The sequence below is a fragment of the Entelurus aequoreus genome, linkage group LG05, assembly GCF_033978785.1.
Source record: "Entelurus aequoreus isolate RoL-2023_Sb linkage group LG05, RoL_Eaeq_v1.1, whole genome shotgun sequence".
NCBI lineage: Eukaryota > Metazoa > Chordata > Actinopteri > Syngnathiformes > Syngnathidae > Entelurus > Entelurus aequoreus.
This window is the reverse complement of record NC_084735.1, coordinates 30,301,383-30,317,071: the sequence shown is the minus strand read 5'-3', so window position 1 is coordinate 30,317,071 and position 15,689 is coordinate 30,301,383. Positions and strand designations below refer to the sequence as shown.

Here is a 15,689-nt window from a genome sequence, read left to right as displayed (position 1 = left end):
AAATCTGTACAGCTGATACTGGCATCTACATCAAAAAAATAATTTGCCTGAGTGGCTGGCAAAAAAAAAAAAATCTATTTAAAAACTTGACTTGTTGATTCTTTGTTAAATTGTATTGTTAGAATGTTCCGTGGACACTCCTCTATTAGACAGTAACCAAGACAACTGCGTTGAAATGGTGTAACATATAAAAACAGTTCATTTTTAGTTCATATTATCAAACTCAAGCCGTCGTAAAGGTCAGAGTAGTCCTATCGATGTCATGGCACTAAATGAGTGGAATATACGCGGCAATGGAGGCTTTTAAAAATGCACGGTTGAAGTGCACTCTGCGCGAGAACAGCAGCTCTCTGCACGACTCAATGTCAGCACGCTCACGTCACAATGCTAATAGATGCTAATGTACTACAGTCTGTCAAACCCCAGCAAGTGCGTACTAGACATCACGTAGGACCTTGAAAAACACGTTCGCTCCAACACAATGTTGACTTTGACAAAGGTTGCTGAAAAGCAAGGATGAATGTGTGCAAGATTTTCGGTTTTTAATTTATTCCAGGCCTGAAAACAAAGCTATAAAACACAACGGGCTGCAAAAAAGGCAGCTTTAAATGTCCAACGGTGGTTTGTGAAGCCATGCATGCAGAGAATATATCTGACCCTGTTTGTTTGTTGCTAAAAAAAAATAAAAAAATGAAGGTCTGGTTGCCATGGCAACCCCCAGTTTGATCATCACCGGGGGTCAGCTGGTATTGTGTCAGCCTGCTAGGTGGCGCTGTGCCACGTGCCCACCGACAATGCCGCTGGTGCTCTTTCGCTGGAGTGGTCGCCTGCTCCCAGCGTTTCCTGCACATTTCATGCTCGAGTGGGCTGACCCAGTCACGTCACAACCATTCATTTCTCCATCACAACCGTTCATTCATATCACATGTATGTGCCTTACATCACCTGTGCAATCACTTTTGTATTCTATATACAGCTAAACATGCTTCACTACACACTGTAGGGAAGATACGATAGGGAAGCAAGCGAGCACCCAGAATATAAACAAATGCCATGGGTTCCTTTTAAAAAAATTCATATTATGTTTATAAACTCAGGAAATACGTCCCTGGACACATGAGGACTTTGAATATGACCAATGTATGATCCTGTAACTACTTGGTATTGGATTGATACCTAAATTTGTGGTATCATCCAAAACTAATGTAAAGTATCAAACAACAGAAGAATAAGTGATTATTACATTTTAGCAGAAGTGTAGATCGAACTTGTTAAAACAGAAAGTATGGATGGAATGAAAGAACGGATTGATAATCCATTTTTACAGCTTGTCCCTCATAATTTTGACAAAATAGAATGAGAAATGACACAATATGTTACTGTCTATTGCAGCAGACAAATAAGGAGCCTTTGTTTGTTTACTTACTATTAAAAGACCAGTTGTCTGTATGTTCACTATTTTATTTAAGGACAAAAGTGTTCTTCAATTGCAATAAGAAACATATGTTTAATGTACTGTTAGATTTCTAGTTAAAATAAAGCCAATAGTGCAATTTTTTGTGGTCCCCCTTGTTTAGAAAAGTACCGAAAAGTACAGAAATACATTTTGGTACCAGTACTAACATATTGGTATTGGGACAACACTAGAGCAGAGTAAAACACCACAGGGAGGAGCATGATAGCATGAATGGGCAGTAAATGAGTGTCTCCATGGTGAAAACAACGTAGTACACGCAAAATCCTCATTTAAATGAGGCGGTCGGCTCCAGTTAATAACTCTACACGCAGTCTTAGTAGATCAAACACAACACGCCCACTAATACTACACGCTGTTTAGTACGTGTAAATTGGATTTCAGTAAATAAAGCCCAGCATATTTTGTAGTGGTGTGGGAAAAAATCGATTCAAATTCGAATCGCGATTCTCACGTTGTGCAATTCAGAATCGATTCTCATTTTTAAAAAATAAAAATTTTTAAAAATTTAATTAATTAATTTATTTTTTATTTATTTATTCTTTTTTTTTAAATTCATCAATCCAACAAAACAATACACAGCAATACCATAACAATGCAATCCAATTCCAAAACCAAACCCGACCCAGCAACACTCAGAACTGCAATAAACAGAACAATTGAGAGGAGACACAAACACGACAGAGAACAAACCAAAAGTAGTGAAACAAAAATGAATATTATCAACAACAGTATCAATATTAGTTACAATTTCAACATAGCAGTGACTAAAAATCCCTCATTGACATTATCATTAGACATTTATAAAAAATAAAAGAACAATAGTGTCACAGTGGCTTACACTTGCATCGCATCTCATAAGCTTGACAACACACTGTGTCCAATATTTTCACAAAGATAAAATAAGTTATATTTTTGGTTCATTTAATAGTTAAAACAAATTTACATTATTGCAATCAGTTGATAAAACATTGTCCTTTACAATTATAAAAGCTTTTTACAAAAATCTACTACTCTGCTTGCATGTCAGCAGACTGGGGTAGATCCTGCTGAAATCCTATGTAATGAATGAATAGAGAATAGTTTTGAATCGGAAAAAAATCGTTTTTTAATCGAGAATCGTGTTGAATTGAAAAAAAAAAAATCGATTTTGAATCAAATCGTGACCCCAAGAATCGATATTGACTCGAATCGTGGGACACCCAAAGATTCACAGCCCTAATATTGTGTATATTTTACTAGCAGTCTTACAGGAGCCGAGGTACAGCAGAGAGTAAGTAACCAGCTAAGAAGAGGAAATTAGCAAGGAGATGAATAATTCAGGAGACAGAATAATATCCACACATTGCAGCAACACTGTAAGCCATAGATTTGAATTGGTAGATAGTAGATATACAGTACAACACACTGGTGGGTGACCTGGGCAGGACAAGGGGCAACAAGTTTGGGCATTTCGTGGTTATTAAAGGCACAAAAACTAAAACAACAAGGATGCATGTTGCCCATGTAGGCATGCCACTTAGCAGCCTGCCACGGTTACCGCATATGTCAGCAGCCAAAGTATGAATGTAATTAAATATTATAATAATCCGTCCATCCATCCATCCATTTTCTACCGCTTGTCCCTCTCTGGGTCGTGGAGGTGCTGGAGCTGCACATGAGTGGTAGGCGGGGTACACCCTGGACAAGTTGCCACCTCATCGCAGGGCCAACACAGATAATAATAATAAATATAATAATTAAAGATGCATAAATAATGTATTTATAATTGAATCGTAGCCCTTAAAACGTAATCTAGTTGTGAGGTGCCCAAAAGATTCCCACCTCGAGTACTTTATATTTATCACAGTGCACAGCTTTAATTTCTAATATATATTGTAGTAATGCATACTCTTGAGAATAATGGTTATGTATGTAATCAATATTGTGTTTCTTTATTTGTATTTGTAAAATTGTTGGTGTAAAGTTAATTCTTAAAAAGAAAAAAGCGATGTCAGTAAAACTATACATCGTAAAAATGGGAATGTGATTATAGAGAAAATGAATCATCAATGAGTTGAATAGAATAGTTTAAATGGAATCTTTCTTTTTGAATGTTCTTGACTACTGTTTCGATGCTGACCCGATGTTTGGGTGAATATAGGCCTTATCTGGTATCATGTTGTTATTCTTTAGACATCAAAGGAGTTGAATGAACACACTTGACTAGTTCTAAAACAGTGTTTTTTAACCATTAACCATTGTTGTGCATCTCTTGGTACCGGGCCGCACAAGAAATTAAAAAAAATATATAGAGATGCGCGGTTTGCGGACACAACCGCAGAGTCCGCGGATAGTCCGCGGGTCGGGCGGATCCATGACGATATTAATACATTTTAATTAGATTCGGGCGGGTGGCGGTTGAACCAATTCCCTCGAATGTCTGCTGATTTTCACCCAATCAACAACAATAAGGGCGTGCCGTGTTGGTACTGCCTTTATCACCCTCTACAACAGGGGTCACCAACGCGGTGCCCGCGGGCACCAGGTAGCCCGTAAGGACCAGATGAGTAGCCCGCCGGCCTGTTCTAAAAAAAGCTCAAATAGCAGCACTTACCAGTGAGCTGCCTCTATTTTTTAAATTGTATTTATTTACTAACAAGCTGGTCTCGCTTTGCCCGACATTTTTAATTCTAAGAGAGACAAAACTCAAATAGAATTTGAAAATCCAAGAAAATATTTTAAAGACTTGGTCTTCACTTGTTTAAATAAATTCATAAATTTTTTTACTTTGCTTCTTATAACTTTCAGAAAGACAATTTTAGAGAAAAAATACAACCTTAAAAATGATTTTAGGATTTGTAAACACATATACCTTTTTACCTTTTAAATTCCTTCCTCTTCTTTCCTGACAATTTAAATCAATGTTCAAGTATTTTTTTATTGTAAAGAATAATAAATACACTTTAATTTAATTCTTCATTTTAGCTTCTGTTTTTTCGACGAAGAATATTTGTGAAATATTTCTTCAAACTTACTATGATTAAAATTCAAAAAAATTATTCTGTCAAATCTAGAAAATCTGTAGAATCAAATTTAAATCTTATTTCAAAGTCTTTTGAATTTCTTTTAAAATTTTTGTTCTGGAAATTCTAGAATACATAATGATTTGTCTTTGTTAGAAATATAGCTTGGTCCAATTTGTTATATATTCTAACAAAGTGTAGATTGGATTTTAATCTATTTAAAACATGTCATCAAAATTCTAAAATTAATCTTAATCAGGAAAAATTAGTAATGATGTTCCATAAATTCTTTTTTTAAGTTTTTCTCTTCTTTTTTTCGGTTGAATCTTGAATTTTAAAGAGTCGAAATTGATTTTTTTTTCGTGTTTTCTCCTCTTTTAAACCGTTCAATTAAGTATAAATATCATTAATTATTAATAATAACGTTAAAGGTAAATTGAGCAAATTGGCTATTTCTGGCAATTTATTTAAGTGTGTATCAAACTGGTAGCCCTTTGCATTAATCACTACCCAAGAAGTAGCTCTTGGTTTCAAAAAGGTTGGTGACCCCTGCTCTACAACATGTTTAGCCAGCGTGCTAGCCTAGCCACATGTTGTACGCAGCATCTGCTTGCTCACGTAAGTGACAGCAAGTAGTGTTGTGTCGTTCGCGAACGATTCGTTCGAAAGAACGAATCTTTTGAGTGAACGTACTGAACCGAATCACTTCATGAACTGATTCGTTCCTTTCTCAGTTCAGTTGAGCTCCGCCGCGACCATGCCGGTATGAGTGGAACTGGCGCATTCTGTGACTCACTGAACCCTCGACGTCGGCGAACGACGCAGCCAATGAGAGGGCGGGGGGAGGGACTGAGCGAACGATTCGTTCACCGCGGATTAACGACATGAATCACTCAGTGAACGACAACGCTCTCGCTCTCTGCTCCGCGGGGGCGGGGGGTAAAGTGTAGGGCAGGCTGTTTTGAGAAGATTTAAAATAAAAATAATAACTAATGTATGTACACATACATAGGCTATTATTTACACAGTTATTGTAACAAAAATACATTTCTCCTTGGGGATCAATTCTGGTTCATATTATTATTATTATTATTATTATTATTATCCATTCTACTGCAACTGTTGTTGTTGATGTTGTTTAGTAGCTATCATCATCATTATAATAATGCTGATTTGCAATTAAACTGTACTGCTGCTGCAGAAGTGATTCGGTTCACGTACTGAACTGCGGCCACAGTGTGGCGCTGTGTCAGTCACTGATTCTAGTGATTTGTACAGTCAAAAGAACTGCAGAAGTGATTTGGTTCACGTACTGAACTGCGGCCACAGTGTGGCTCTGTGTCAGTCACTGATTCTAGTGATTCAGTACAGTCAAAAGAACTGCCGATCCCATGAAAACAAGCCACATGAAAACAAACACACGTCCCCATTATCTCAACACATAAAGTTATGAGAGTAGACTACTAGTCTACTAGCAGTCTACTGGCGGGGGGTAAAGTGTAGGGCAGGCTGTTTTGAGAAGATTTAAAATAAAAATAATAACTAATGTATGTACACATACATAGGCTATTATTTACACAGTGCGTAGTACAGTACAGTGCAGACATTCGCGGGAGAAGCAGCAAATAGGCGCCCACACAACACTACCGCCCCTCCCTGAATCACGTTCGCGAACGACACAACACTAAGGGGTCGCCCCTTAGTACAGTACGTAGTACAGTACAGTGCAGACATTCGTGGGAGAAGCAGCAAATAGGGTGAACGCGAGTCCCCACGCACTGCGTAGGGACTCGCGTTAATCTAACAACAACAGTTGCAGTAGAAGGGATAATAATAATAATAATAATAATAATAATAATAATAATAATAATAATAATAATAATAATAATATGAATCAGAATTGATCCCCAAGGAGAAATGTATTTTTGTTACAATAACTGTGTAAATAATAGCCTATGTATGTGTACATACATTAGATATTATTTTTATTTTAAATCTTCTCAAAACAGCCTGCCCTACACTTTACCCCCCGCCAGTAGACTGCTAGTAGACTAGTAGTCTACTCTCATAACTTTATGTGTTGAGATAATGGGGACGTGTGTTTGTTTTCATGTGGCTTGTTTTCATGGGATCGGCAGTTCTTTTGACTGTACTGAATCACTAGAATCCGTGACTGACACAACACCACACTGTGGCCGCAGTTCAGTACGTGAACCGAATCACTTCTGCAGTTCTTTTGACTGTACGAATCACTAGAATCAGTGACTGACACAGCGCCACACTGTGGCCGCAGTTCAGTACGTGAACCGAATCACTTCTGCAGTTCTTTTGACTGTACGAATCACTAGAATCAGTGACTGACACAGCGCCACACTGTGGCCGCAGTTCAGTACGTGAACCGAATCACTTCTGCAGTTCTTTTGACTGTACGAATCACTAGAATCAGTGACTGACACAGCGCCACACTGTGGCCGCAGTTCAGTACGTGAACCGAATCACTTCTGCAGTTCTTTTGACTGTACGAATCACTAGAATCAGTGACTGACACAGCGCCACACTGTGGCCGCAGTTCAGTACGTGAACCGAATCACTTCTGCAGTTCTTTTGACTGTACGAATCACTAGAATCAGTGACTGACACAGCGCCACACTGTGGCCGCAGTTCAGTACGTGAACCGAATCACTTCTGCAGTTCTTTTGACTGTACGAATCACTAGAATCAGTGACTGACACAGCGCCACACTGTGGCCGCAGTTCAGTACGTGAACCGAATCACTTCTGCAGTTCTTTTGACTGTACGAATCACTAGAATCAGTGACTGACACAGCGCCACACTGTGGCCGCAGTTCAGTACGTGAACCGAATCACTTCTGCAGCAGCAGTACAGTTTAATTGCAAATCAGCATTATTATAATGATGATGATAGCTACTAAACAACATCAACAACAACAGTTGCAGTAGAATGGATAATAATAATAATAATAATAATAATATGAATCAGAATTGATCCCCAAGGAGAAATGTATTTTTGTTACAATAACTGTGTAAATAATAGCCTATGTATGTGTACATACATTAGTTATTATTGTTATTTTAAATCTTCTCAAAACAGCCTGCCCTACACTTTACCCCCCGCCCCCGCAGAGCAGAGAGCGAGAGCGTTGTCGTTCACTGAGTGATTCATGTCGTTAATCCGCGGTGAACGAATCGTTCGCTCAGTCCCTCCCCCCGCCCTCTCATTGGCTGCGTCGTTCGCCGACGTCGAGGGTTCAGTGAGTCACAGAATGCGCCAGTTCCACTCATACCGGCATGGTCGCGGCGGAGCTCAACTGAACTGAGAAAGGAACGAATCAGTTCATGAAGTGATTCGGTTCAGTACGTTCACTCAAAAGATTCGTTCTTTTGAACGAATCGTTCGCGAACGACACAACACTAGCAAGCAGAAGCCGCACAGAACATGTGGCTGGGCTGTCACGCTGTCCGTACATTATGTAGAGGGTGTTACAGGCAGTACCATCACAGCACGCCCTAAATAATGCTGTTAGGGTGCGTCCCCTGGTCTAATATTATATATATAACAACGGGCGGGTGGCGGGCGGGTGGCGGGCGGTTGTGTTTTTGATAAAATGTTAGTTCGGTTGGATGGCGGGTGGATAACGACTTTTGTGATGCGGATGCGGATGAAATAATTGCCTATCCGCGCATCTCTAATATATACATATATATATATGTTTTTTTATTTATTAAATCAACATAAAAAACACAATATATACATTACATATCAATATAGATCAATGCAGTCTGCAGGGATACAGTCCGTAAGTACACATGATTGAATTTCTTTATGGAAAAAAATACAAATAAAAAAAAAAAAATTAATTGCACTTTAATTTTATTGACATATATATTATTAAAATTTGTTAATTTAATCAGAATGTATTTATAAGCAAACACTGCATAATTGTATGTACATTTATTCTTCATCAGTTTTTATGAGTCCCTCCTTTTGCAGTATATTTGATTAGTATTTACTTTTGTGATCAGCCTGACCTAAGCCAAAGGTTTATGTGTAAAATATATAATCATCTTTGTGATTAACACACGGTTTCATATTATTTGACATGGTTTATCCTGTTAAACTGTAAGTAGATTAAATATATTTATTGAGATTAAAATCAATAGTAAGATGGCTAATTTTGTGTTAATATTTGAGTGGGCCCAGGCCCCCTCTCTAGTGAAAAAGTTGGGCTCCGAGGTCAAAAAGTTTAAGAACCCCTGTTCTAAAGGATCAATGAATTAATTTAGTGCCCATCCCCAACAGGTATGCACAAGCATTGAAAGGTGGTGGGTTCCAGCAGGGGATGATGGGAGTGTTGCAGCAGGTGTCTCTCAAGTGCTACTCGGGTTAATGAGACGGCCCGTGGGCATTATCAAGCGTGAGCAAACACCTGTGCAACCCTATCACATCTGTATCGCCACGCCTTCACCCACTAAGCTCCAATAAAGTTGGCAGCACAATGGCTACAGGACCTGAGCGTTGACGATTGTCACCATGCTATCAAAAGGCAGAGCACGGACTGCGTGGCTGGCTAAGGCCTGATAAGCCGGCACAATTCTAGCTTAGGGAACAACTAAAGGCAATGCCGTGGGTGTTGCCACGGGCAACTGGAGGTGGCCATATGCTGGGTCGACAACAGCACTACCAATTAGTGACACATTCCCAGGAATGGCGAAGCGGCAGGAATATTTGGAGAAGTGTGCATGCTGCATGACTGCTTTTCACTGAGAGCTTTATTCCCCTTTTACGCATCCAATAAATGAAAAGCAAATGGAGTGAAGAGAAGATGGAAGCAGTTCAATCAGCCTGATTAACAGGGAAACAGATCATTAGAACCCCCCTCCTACTTATTGGATTCCACTGTGACGCAACCTCTGATGCTTTATAGATAGATTTATAGATCATGCACTGTTATGTGTGCATGGGTTATTTCCGTACAAACATTTGGTGGTCAAATCCAAAAAAGACGTTCTCGTCTTGATGTTGCTCCATTTTCTACATCATGACTCAGACCTGATGGTGTGTGCTGCCATCTTTTTTTTTCTTCCTTTCCTTCCACACAGAAGCTTTATTAAGGCTGGGGTCATCTTAAGAAAATGTGTTTACATGATGTCTCAAATGAAGCTTGTGGGTCTAAATGGTGGATTTTTAATTGCACATAAGGGCGGTGCTGTTGGATGCTCTGCAGACAATCTGCACAATATGTTACAAAATGTTTGTTGGTAACCTCATTGTCAAGTTCCGGTGACGGGATTATGGTCCTGTATGATGATGAATCATAACTAAATTCCCTCATAAGAAAACATTTCATAGCAACAGGTGGTGTCGTCAATGACAAGCCTAAAAAAAGGCACAATAACAAGAATGAATCCAAGGTGGAGGGAATCATCTGTGTGGATCATGGGGTCATACTTGCCAACCTTGAGACCTCCGAATTCGGGAGATTGAGGGGGTGGGGGGTGGGCGGGCGCCGGGCCGGGCCGGGCCGGGGGGCGGAGTTAAGGGGGAGGAGTATATTTATAGCTAGAATTCACTGAAATTAAAGTGTTTCTTATATATATATATATATATATATATATATATATATATATATATATATATATATATATATATATATATATATATAGAGTACAGTAATGAAAACACAGTTGTTCGGCTAACTGTACTGTACTTGCTGCTTACTTTAAAAAAAAAAAACACTTACCTTTCACTATTTGAGTAGCTTTTGTTCTGCCATTTGAGTACTGGCGAGTGATCTCTGAATGCGGGAACATATCCTTCACGGATTTGTTGAAAACATCCGCAAATGAGAACGAAATGTTGCTTGCAAGAAGGCCCATAATACTACGTTGTCGCCGCCTTGTGCTTCTCTGACCGTTCATGAGTGACTATATCCATTCGGCCACCGTGTTATGGGTTATAGATAAACCTATGGATAATGTAGACATATATAATAGTCTCATTTTCAGGTGAGAGAGGACGCTAAAGGCAGCTCCAATGTGTGTCTATCCCTTTTCCCGGCAAAACTCGAACACCCACTTCCTATTAACAACGTCACTTACCTATCTCTCCCGGAAGTCCCGCCCCTCAGCCACAGTCATTGGCTAACACCCCATAGCCAGCCGCTACAGTATTAAGGTGCCGGCTGGAATAAACACACGCTGAGAAATAGCTCCGTGCCTGCCTACTTTATGGGTTGTATAAACCTATGGATAACGGAGACATATATAATAGTTTCCTTTTCAGGTGAGAGACGACGCTAAAGGCAGTGCCTTTAAGGCACGCCCCCAATATAATTGTCCGGCTGGAAATCGGGAGATTTTCGGGAGAATAGTTGTCCCGGGAGATTTTCGGGAGAGGCACTGAAATTCGTGAGTCTCCCGGAAAATTTGTGAGGGTTGGCAATTATGCATGGGGTGGAGTCATTCCTGCACGCAAAAAGGTTGCCCACTTCATAAGGTTACTGACCTAATGAAGTAAAAACAATTGCTCAAACTGTGACGTGACACAAAAGCCTAATTTTCACCAGGCAGCATTGTTTACTTCTGCATGGTACAGTACGGTACAGCTTCCACCACAAATAGTGTAGTCGGGATGATGATAAAAATACAAAAGTATTTTTTTGCCCTAAATTAAGTGTTGAATTACATTTTTATTTATCTATATGTATTACAGTGCGGTATAGGTTTCATTTTCCATTATTATGTTGTGGCGATCCATGAAGATATTCACAACATATTCATAACAACACATGCTGCTAATATTGGCGCTATCTTCACCTTGGCAGTCTCAAATTGACCACCTTTTTGATGGACTTTATCTTCCACTCCTCCCTTATTATTACCATTTCTCCAAATTGGGGATACCTTTGACGTGAATGATATCAAAAGACAACAGCGGGAAGTAACAACAGATGTCAGCGTAGCACTTTAGGCTAACGATCAGCTGCTAGCTGATCGTTATTGCTAACCATCAAAAATAATACTTATTTACACACTACCTACTAGTGAATACAACTTTTTTTTTATTGACTCCAGTTTTCATGAGTCCCTCACTGAAGTTAATACTCAATTGTTACGGAGCGCATAACGTGCTCAACCAACCATCATTTTCTACCGCTTGTACCTTACGGGGTGGCGGGGGTGCTGGAGCCTATCTCAGCTGCACTCGGGCGGAAGGCGGGGTACACCCTGGACAAGTCGCCACCTCATCACAGGGCCAACACAGATAGACAGACAACATTCACACTCACATTCACACACTATGGCCAACCAGTTTGTTCCTAACTAACATCTGCACCCCTATGTTAAACATTGTTGTCCCTGCTTCCTTTACACAAGAAACAAACATATGTTTTGATGACACTTTTGACGTGCGTGTTTGAACGTCCTCCGACCATCAGAACTAAAAAAGTTACTGCGAAGGAGAGGAAGCCGACGACCAAACCATTAAAAATATGTCCTTCCTGTTAGCAGCCGACCTTACTCAACCAGCTATTGCAAGGAATTTAGGGATTTCACCATCTACGGTCCGTAATATCATCAAAGGGTTCAGAGAATCTGGAGAAATCACTGCACGTAAGCAGCTAAGCCTGTGACCTTCGATCCCTCAGGCTGTACTGCATCAACAAGCGACATCAGTGTGTAAAGGATATCACCACATGGGCTCAGGAACACTTCAGAAACCCACTGTCAGTAACTACAGTTGGTCGCTACATCTGTAAGTGCAAGTTAAAACTCTCCTATGCAAGGCAAAAACCGTTTATCAACAACACCCAGAAACGCCGTCGGGTTCGCTGGGCCTGAGCTCATCTAAGATGGACTGATACAAAGTGGAAAAGTGTTCTGTGGTCTGACGAGTCCACATTTCAAATTGTTTTTGGAAACTGTGGACATCGTGTCCTCCGGACCAAAGAGGAAAAGAACCATCCAGATTGTTATAGGCGCAAAGTTGAAAAGCCAGCATCTGTGATGGTATGGGGGTGTATTAGTGCCCAAGACATGGGTAATTTACACCCCTGCGAAGGCGCCATTAATGCTGAAAGGTACATACAGGTTTTGGAGCAACATATGCTGCCATCCAAGTAACGTTACCATGGACGCCCCTGCTTATTTCAGCAAGACAATGCCAAGCCACGTGTTACATCCACGTGGCTTCATAGTAAAAGAGTGCGGGTACTAGACTGGCCTGCCTGTAGTCCAGACCTGTTTCCCATTGAAAATGTGTGGCACATTATGAAGCCTAAAATACCACAACGGAGTCCCCCGGACTGTTGAACAACTTAAGCTGTACATCAAGCAAGAATGGAAAATAATTCCACCTGAGAAGCTTAAAAAATGTGTCTCCTCAGTTCCCAAACGTTTACTGAGTGTTGTTAAAAGGAAAGGCCATGTAATACAGTGGTGAACATGCCCTTTCCCAACTACTTTGGCATGTGTTGCAGCCATGAAATTCTAAGTTAATTATTATTTGCAAAAAAAAATAAGTTTATGAGTTTGAACATCAAATATCTTGTCTTTGTAGTGCATTCTATTGAATATGGGTTGAAAAGGATTTGCAAATCATTGTATTCCGTTTATATTTACATCTAACACAATTTCCCAACTCATATTGAAACGGGGTTTGTAGTTTCAGTGGGCAGGGTTGATTTGAGATACGAGTGTTTCGAGTTAAGAGCTTGGTCGTGGAACCAGTTAGTAGAGGTACCATTCATCCATCCATTTTCTACTGCTTGTCCCTCTCAGTGTTGCTGGAGCCTATCTCAGCTGCATTCAGGCAGAAGGCGGGGTACACCCTGGCACAAGTCACAAGTCGCCACCTCATCGCAGGGCCAACACAGATAGACAGACAACATTCACACTCACATTCACACACTAGGGCCAATTTAGTGTTAACAATCAACCTATCCCCAGGTGCATGTCTTCGGAGGTGGGAAAAAGCCAGAGTACCCAGAGGGCACCCACACAGTCACGCAAAGAACATGCAAACTCCCGAGCCTGAGGATCGAACCCAGGGCCTTCGTATTGTGAGGCACACGCACTAACCCCTGGGTCACCGTGCTGCAGTGAAATAAATAGCATTTTTCCCCACGCATCTACAAGGTCTACATGGATGTTTCGCATGTATATTTTGCTTTGCTGTAATCCTGAAGTACAACAAATATCTCATGAATACCTAATAAACCGTAGCCAGGCAGGCTTATAGTGTGAATTGTCTGTTTCGCCAAATTGTTGATGTTGACGTTCTTCTGGTGTGCGATACAAGTGTCACATGTCAAATACCACAGCAGCACAGTTGACAGGCGTCCGGTGTGTCTTCCAGCTCCCTGCACCACCTGTAGCACACTCACCTGTACTTCATGCTGGTGTGCCGCCCGATGGCCTCCTTCATGTGCGCGTGACCCTGCGGGGTCTGGCGTGACCCGGGGCCCTCCCTGGTCTTGACCGATCCCTGGGACGTGTAGTTGCCATTACCGCCTTGTCCGCTTCCTCCTCCGCCTCCTCCTCCGCCACCTGATCCACCGCCGCCGCCACCTCCGCCGCCACCGCCGCCACCTCCGCCGCCTCCTCCTACTCCTCCGCTGCTTCCTCCGGGGGGCGGAGCGGTACGGAGGCCACAAAGGCGGTCCTCGCTGCGACTCTTGAGGTTGTGCTCGGTGCAGGCAAAAGACACCTGCATCCTGACCCTGGTTTCCGGAATAGGGGGCCGGGGGGGTTACTTATGGAGTCTGACCTTTTTTCACAACTTTGGTGCAAATGTCAAAATGACTCCGAGGTGCTTGCTTGAGTGTATATGTGCGCCGTCACTCCTCCTAAAAAAAGGGGTCTTTCTCCAGTGGGCCCAGGTTACAGATTTTGTCTGGGAGTTCCTGCAGGGGAGGGGGTGCAGGCAAGAGTCCAGCCTCTAACATGACACACGCAGAGCTGCCGTCTGCTGCGTCTCCTGTCTGCTGATGCAAACCTGCCAGAAGGTTCTAGTCAGAGTTTTCACACTCACAAGATGCATCAGGGCTGCAGTCCAGTTTGTAAAAAAAAAAAAAAAAAAAATGCTCGCTTGCAGATTTTGGAGGGGTGTTCCTGTTGGGTGGGGGGCCCCCACAGACATACATATACAAGCGGTGAGTTGTTCCCGCCTTGAGCCTGAGAGCTCGCCAGCGTACCGCAGCGACGACACTCACATCCTCACCCTTGACGTCAAAGAAGAAAAAAGAAAATCTTCATTTGTCGCAAGGTAAAGAAAAAAACAAGGCTTGCGTGGAAAAAATAAAAAATAAATCAACGCATCATTGCCACCCATGCAGCAGCTCCATCACAAGCAGGAAAACGCAGCCCAAAAAAAAAAATTATATTTCAATTTTTTTTTAAATTCTTTTTACCTTCTTCGGGGTGAGAAGTGGCAAACATGCCGGCGGCAGCAGCTGTTCGCGCCGCTGCTGCTTCGTCTTGCACAGAATGTCACGCAGCAAAACGCAGTGAACATTGTGGACCTTCTAACGTGTCTTCAGTCAGTCAGCAACATCCTTCATCTTTCTTCTGCTCCTCATTGTCACGGTGCTGTGCCACACGCTCCCCAAATGTTCACGACACACGGAGCAACATCTCTCTCTCTCTCTCTCTCTCATCTCTCTCTCTCTCTCTCTCTCTCTCCTTCTCTCTCTCCTCTCTCTCTCCTCTCTCTCTCTCTCTCCTCTCTCTCTCTCTCTCTCTCTCTCTCTCTCTCTCTCTCTCTCTCTCTCTCTCTCTCTCTCTCTCTCTCTCTCTCTCATTCATTACACGGGTGAACACATTTCCTCACATCATCGTGTGTGTGTGTGTGTGTGTGTGTGTGTGTGTGTGTGTGTGTGTGTGTGTGTGTGTGTGTGTGTGTGTAGTTTATGCAATGTTGCCTCTCGGATCAATTAGAGAAAATGCATCAGTCTATCCATCTAATAATCTATGCACGCACTCTCACTTCCCCTCAGCACATTAAAGCTCCCCACGCCATGCCTCTGCTGCGTGTGCAGGCATCTCTGCAGCTCCACCACACACCCATTTAGTCTGAATGAGCAGCCATCACAATTACGCTGCAACATCTGCATCATCGTCCCTGAGTGGTACGGGGCAGATGTGTGCATCCATCATAAGACGGCAGGTTAAAAATGATGAGTCATGCAA

General features: G+C 41.7%; 1 protein-coding gene across 2 annotated transcripts in view; it reads right to left on the bottom strand.

Annotated features, from left to right (window-relative positions):
• LOC133650454 (voltage-gated potassium channel subunit beta-2-like) overlaps positions 1–15,689 on the bottom strand; it is a 193,384-nt gene that overhangs the window by 50,963 nt on the left and 126,732 nt on the right. Inside the window, exons 1-2 of one of the 2 annotated variants that reach the window (XM_062047701.1) lie at positions 14,912–15,131; positions 13,886–14,722 (exon numbers count right to left, since the gene is read on the bottom strand). The exons of the other annotated variant lie outside the window; for it this stretch is intronic. Of the exons in view, the coding sequence (XP_061903685.1) occupies positions 13,886–14,214 (329 nt within the window). The 5' untranslated portion in view covers positions 14,215–14,722; positions 14,912–15,131. Of the gene's footprint in view, positions 1–13,885; positions 14,723–14,911; positions 15,132–15,689 lie in introns of those variants that run through there. 2 annotated transcript variants of the gene reach the window in all.